This window comes from Chenopodium quinoa, unplaced genomic scaffold (genome assembly GCF_001683475.1).
Source record: "Chenopodium quinoa cultivar QQ74 unplaced genomic scaffold, ASM168347v1, whole genome shotgun sequence".
Lineage (NCBI taxonomy): Eukaryota > Viridiplantae > Streptophyta > Magnoliopsida > Caryophyllales > Amaranthaceae > Chenopodium > Chenopodium quinoa.
The window spans coordinates 45,732-52,340 of record NW_018744280.1 but is presented as its reverse complement, the minus strand read 5'-3'; the positions used below and the strand labels follow the sequence as shown (position 1 = coordinate 52,340).

The window sequence follows — 6,609 nt, the reverse complement described above, 5'->3', positions numbered from 1 at the left end:
GTCACGAGAATGCAAAGAACAGAAGAAATCTCCAGCACGACTCACCAAAGTACTGGTCGTGGAGTCAGAGGGCATAGTGGAGACCCTAGTAGCGAAGTGGGGTATACTCCCTCACTCACCCACGTCTCCCTCCATTCATCATACGTCATACACCTCATACGATGGTAGTATTGCTTCTGCAATGCATTCTTGGAATTCTGCTCTCTTATTTCCTACATATTTAGACATATTAGTTTCAAAACTACCAAAATATTAAATATATTTTACAATTGTCATCAGAGTTACTTGAACTTACAATTGCTTCTTTTTTGCTTTTTTGAAGAACGAAAGCATCCCAATCTTCCTTTGATACACTAGGCCATATTTGCCATGGGAGTTTCTCTTCATCGATGACTTCTTCATCCATGCCACCTTCTTTCTTGTTCTTTGGTTTTCTCACAAGCTTCTTTGTGATAAACCGACGAACTAAGGTGGTCTTGAACCCTCTGAATCTTGTCGCAAGTAAGGATTCAAACACCCTTCGCTTGGCGTACTCATTTGGAATGTTAAATAGACTCTGCAAGCACAAATAACAGTCATTATTAGTTTGCCCATTAAATAACAATAAAGTGAAGGAATTTACAAATGTGGAAACAAATCACTTACCCGTGTATCATTCCAAAACGTGTCTATCAAGCCAATAGGTACGTCGCTCAAACGAAGAGTAATGGGGATTTTGCGCGCACAAATCCCAACTTGAACAGCATACTGACGACGCCATTTGCCTGTAGGTTGTCCTACCTGTCATACTCCAAGACCATTGGACCGACAGGTTTCTTGAAACTTGTAGTCGGACCCCTCAGCTTTTTCTGCGCTGGTCCCTTCACCCCCCTCCACTTTGGTCCTCGCCGAACGACTCAGACATTGCATTCTCGATAGAGGCGCTTGTTCAGCTGCAATTTCAAACTCATCAAGCATACGATCCAAAACATCTTGAGCCTGATCTTCTGCCTCACCCAAATTAGGCTCCTTGTTCACATCATACAACTCGTCCCCAACCCCAGATGAATCATCATCATCATCCTCTACATCCTCCACTCCAATACGGTAGTGATCATCCGCCATGAGATGTAAAACCTGTCATTACAAACATAACATGTTATTAGTTGTAATATAAATAAATTTATAAGGTAAATTTATAATCAAATATAATTGCTGAATTATAATACAAATTAACATAGAAAATGGGGAACTAAGTTACTTCATTCATTTAAAAGAAAATAAGAAAAATGGGCAAGTAAGTTAGCAATTTCATTCATTTTCACCTAAAAATGTGATTTAATAATACGTTCGACGCCTACAATTTCAAACTAACAAAAAATAGTACCTCAATCTAATATTCCTTCGTCGTGGTCTGATCGCATGTAATTGGCTTGGTCGTCTATCTCATTTGGTACAATAGGTCTAGGAACAGTGAAAGGTGCTGAGTCATCAAACGCATCATATTCTTCCTCATCCTCGACATCTCCAACGCCAAGGATTCTTCTTTTGCCGGCTAGCACAATAGACCATTTTGAGTCGGCTGGATCACTTACGTAAAACACTTGCTTGGCTTGAGATGCAAGGATGAATGGTTCAGCACTATCATTCAGGTGGCCAAGATCTACAAGAGTAAAGTCATCATGTTTGACGTTACGCCTGTTATTATCAACCCACTTACACCGGAAAAGAGCAATCGTGAAGTCACAATAATCAAGCTCCCATATTTCTTGAATTCGACCGTAGTATGACAACTCTGCATCAACAGGTGATTTATCCTTAGCACTTGCAAACTCCCTTGACGATGCCACAAGAGTTACACCACTGTTTTGGGTCAAGGATGATTTCAAATCCTGATGCTCAGTCCAAAATGTGTACCCATTTATGTCATATCCCTCAAATGAGCGAACGTCATCCCTAGGACCATAAGCAAGCCATCTTACTGTATCTGTGACACTCTCATACTTTCCACCCATCACTCGATCACGAAACCAGCTCACAAACTTCTTATTATGCAAATGCATAAGTGCCCGTTCACCTTTCGATGGAAATTCATCACGCAAACTAGCCATGTGCTCGTCTAAATATGGGTGAACATCTGCAACATGGTGCAACACATATAGGTGCGCTTGTAAGAACTTATCTTGATCAGGCGACATTCGTTTCGACCCGATTGTGCCATGACCATCAAGTCTCCCTTCGTGTCGAGAAGTAGGAATACCAATAGGTTTAGCAACGGCTATATAGTCGGCCACAAAATTACCGACCTCCTCAGCCACGGTCCCTTGAATCATACTTCCTTCCGGGTGAGCCCGATTCCTGACTTTATCTTGCAATGTATCCATATGTCTTTCAAAAGGATAGCACCACCGCATGAACACTGGACCGCATAACTTAATCTCACGCACCAAATGAAGAATCAAATGCACCATTATGTCGAAAAACGAGGGTGGGAAGTACATCTCAAATTTGCACAAAGTCACAACCACATCCGCCTGTAAAGCATCAAGTGTACAAGGATCAAGCACTTTGCTGCATATTGTATTGAAAAACGAACAGAGGCTTGTAATAGCTACCCGCATGTGCTTTGATAAAATACCACGTATTGCAATTGGTAGGAAAACTTGCATCAGAACATGACAATCATGGGATTTCATACTTGTCAGCTTCAATTCTCCATTTAAGGATACAAATCTCTTCATGTTAGATGCGTACCCTGATGGAACCTTAATGCCATACAGACATGCACAAAACATCCGTTTTTCTACCCTTGACAATGTGTAGCAAGCCGGAGGTAAATAGGCCTTGCCCTCCTTGGCTTTTCCCTCATTTTTTCTTCTTCGACGCATCCGTGGCCTTTCCCTTTCCCTTGCTCTTCCCCTTTTTATGTTTTCGAACTCAATTCATTTTCCTTTTCCTGTTCCTTTCCCTTACTAACCCTTTGCTGAACCCAAAATTTTGGACGAACCCCCATCTTTTTCAAATCGTCCCGTGCACCCTTTCCGTCCTTTGTCTTGCTTTGAATATTCATCAGCATTCCCACAAGAACATCACAACCATTCTTCTCTATATGCATTACATCAAGACAGTGCCTAACGTCATGTTCTTTCCCGTACGGGAGCAACCAAAAGATTGATTCTTTTTTAAAGAGAGCAGTTGACTCCGCCGCTTTTTCTGATTTCCCAAAGACTGTTCGTACACCCTTTACTCGAGCGTAAACCTCTTCACCAGTCAACCCTAGGAGCAGTCCCCTCTTCCACTGTCCCATCGAAAGCCTTTTTCTGCCTACGGTACGGGTGATCGCGCCTGAGTAACCTTCGGGTGCGCAAGTACACCTCTTTGTGAGAATGATCAAGGCGCCTGCTTGGCGTACCATCAATACAAATGGGGCATGCTTTTTTCCCTTTGTTCTTATACCCGGACAAGTTGCCATACGCAAGAAAATCATTAACGGTCCACATAAGAGCTGCACGCAATGTGAACATCTCATTCTTATGAGCATCAAAAATAGAAACCCCTTCGTCCCACATCTTTCTCAAATCATCAACAAGGGGCGCAAGATAAACATCTATGTCGTTTCCAGGTTGCCTTGGCCCCGATATCAATAGAGAAAGCATTATGTATTTCCGTTTCATGCACAACCAAGGAGGCAAATTGTAGATCACTAACAGTACCGGCCATGTGCTATACTGGGTACTGAGAGTGCCAAATGGATTCATCCCGTCCGTGCACAAACCAAGCATTAAATTTCTAACTTCATCACCAAATTCTCCAAACTTGATATCAAGGTTCTTCCATTGCGGGGAGTCGGCTGGATGCTTCAGCATTCTGTTATTCTTTCTTCCCTCTGCATGCCACCTCAAGTTTTTAGCGTCTGTTGGTGTTGAGAATAGACGCTTAAACCTTGGAATAATGGGAAGATACCAACACCTTAGCAGGCGGTCCCTGCTTACCAGCATTGCAACTCATGCGCTTGTAGCGCGACTTCTTACATCGTGGACACTCCTCCAATTTTTCATATTCATTTCGATAAAGAATACAATCATTAGGACATGCATGTATCTTCTTATACTCCAAACCAAATGGACACATGAGCTTCTTAGCGTAATAGTAAGACTTAGGAATTTCATTCCCGTCAGGCAACATCTCACTTAACACGCTCAACAAAGAAGTAAAACTACTGTCCGTCCACCCATGCTTTGACTTAATGTTAAAAAGTGTTAGCACGGCGGATAGTTTAGAGTATTTTTTGCACCCAGGATACAAGGGCTTTTTAGAAGCCTCCGATAATGACTCAAACACGTCACCTTCAAAAGCACGCATCATCTCATCCACCCCTTCATCCTCGACCTCATCCACATGATCATCCTCAAATCCATCCTCAGCACCAGTATCAACAATATGTTCATCATTCTTGTATTCCTCTTCCACACAAATGTCATTGTTTCTATCATCATGCACATCATTCCCAATAACATCCCCAATGTACCCTCCTTCTTCACCGTGCCAAATCCACACATGGTATTTAAGCCTAAACCACGACAAACTACATGATCTCTAATGATATCAACACTATTGACCACCTTCACATTAATACAATCAACACAAGGACAATAGAGGCAATCGAAACCCATTCTGCGCTAATAAGATGAAGCCCTTGCGCAAAACTCTTGAACCCCATTAAAGAATTCCAATGTATCACGTCTACCATACATCCAGCCACGATCCTTCTCCATTAAGTAAATTGTCACTAAACAGGGCAATATATTACGAATCATGTATAATTGCTACCATCTATTATATAAGTAAATCAAATTCAAACACACAACATGCATATAACAATCATATAGATACAAAAATGCATATATGCTTCCAAAGGGCCCTTATCACTCCAACCTAACCCATCCTTGAACGTTTACTCTCACTAGTGAATGTATGTCGACTTTCCAATTTTAAGGAAAATCCGGCAGCATTTCCCCCCAGTTCTCCAAGTACACGACGTAGGTAATTACTTACCCACATATGTACCCAGAGAACATGGTGATCGAGGAAATGCTAAGACAAGATGTTCCTTAAAATCGAAAAAAAGGACATACATTCACCGCCTAAGTGAGAGTAAACGTTCAAGAACAGTCCCAACCGGGGACTATTCAATGAGCCTTGAACGGGTATCTAGGCATATGATGATACATGCAATCAATTAAAAAACAATGGATTAATCACACATCATGATAGAAGTTGCACTAAAGTTATATCATACACCATCTCCACAAAAGTGTGCAAACAAGAACTTATATATAGCACATAAAGTTATATATAATACCTGAGTACCTACAAAGTCTCAACACTCTCAAATAGAAGGTCAATGCTTCGCCCAAAAGTTCCTCTGAATCTTTTTCAATATAGCCTATATAGAACACAAATAGAAACCAGATTAAGGGAAAAGATAAGAATGATATTAGTGAGCAAGAACAAGGACAGTCAGAGTAAGATACCAGGATGCTTTCCGCCCACTCTCCAAACTGATGATCTTACCCTAGAAGCCCTTGACACCCATTTCTTAGCCTGAAAACACATATATAGTGAGAACCAACTCGTAAAGAAAAGTATATTCAAGGGAAGTTAAATGAAGGAAGCAAAATGTTCGACGCTTAAACTCATAAGTTACAGAAACCCTAAACCCTAAACCCTAAACCCTAAAACCCTATACCCTAAACCCTAAACCCTATACCCTATACCCTAAACCCTATACCCTATAAATGCTTTACTCTTATATACTTTACTCAATATCTAATGCTTACTTATCTCATTTGATACGCTTTTTAGTAGAATTTGATGAGCTACTAATGTAAATGAACTACTACTATTAGCTTCCTCTCAACTTTTTTCTCTTAAATAAAAAGTACTAAATTATCCTATAAACAAAATAAAATTCTCAACTTTATTAGTGATGATAATAAAGTTCTCATAACAATTTAGAATTATAGATAAATGCAGGTTGTACTAAATAGAATTCTCAGCTTATAAACAGCAACAATAACAACTACAAAGGACTTACATTTGTGGAGGGGCAGCCTTGTGCGTTTAATGGAGGGGGAGCCTTGCGAGTTTAATGGAGTATTTAAGTAGCAATTGCCAAGCCCTAGAAATTACAAGAAACTTACAAATATTAAACTAAAGACCAATTCCTCATAAAACCACAACAATGGTGTTAATGCAATACAATGGAGAAGCTAAGTGAATGGAGGAGCGTTATTACTTACCTAGGTCGAAGCTGCTTCAATAATGCATGGAGGGAGACAGAAGAGAAGAACTGAGTGCGTGCGTGCGCGAGGAGGCAGAACAAAGCCCATCCAGGCTGCGTGCGTGAGGAGGCCGAAGCTTCAATGGAAGCTTCAATGGAGGAAGGGTTTGGGAAGAGGAATGCAGAGAATTGAAGTAGCAATGTGAGTAAGGTTGCTTAGCTTAACTGCTTCAATGGAGAGGAGAAAGCTCTAGCCTTTCAATGGACATGGAGGGAGAAGAGAATAGGGCGAAACTTTTTGGGAATTTTTGAAGCAAACAATGAAGAAAGTGCTGTTGAATTGAACA

At 40.8% G+C, this 6,609-nt stretch overlaps 1 protein-coding gene across 1 annotated transcript; it reads right to left on the bottom strand.

The window, feature by feature from the left end:
- Positions 1–226: 226 nt before the first annotated feature.
- LOC110694934 lies at positions 227–3,094 on the bottom strand. Its single transcript, XM_021872129.1, has 4 exons — positions 2,957–3,094; positions 877–1,116; positions 646–780; positions 227–556 (listed from the first exon to the last, which is right to left on the bottom strand). Exons 1-4 carry the CDS (start codon positions 3,092–3,094, stop codon positions 242–244), a joined length of 828 nt encoding a protein of 275 aa, XP_021727821.1. The 3' UTR covers positions 227–241.
- Between the last annotated feature and the right edge of the window lie 3,515 nt (positions 3,095–6,609).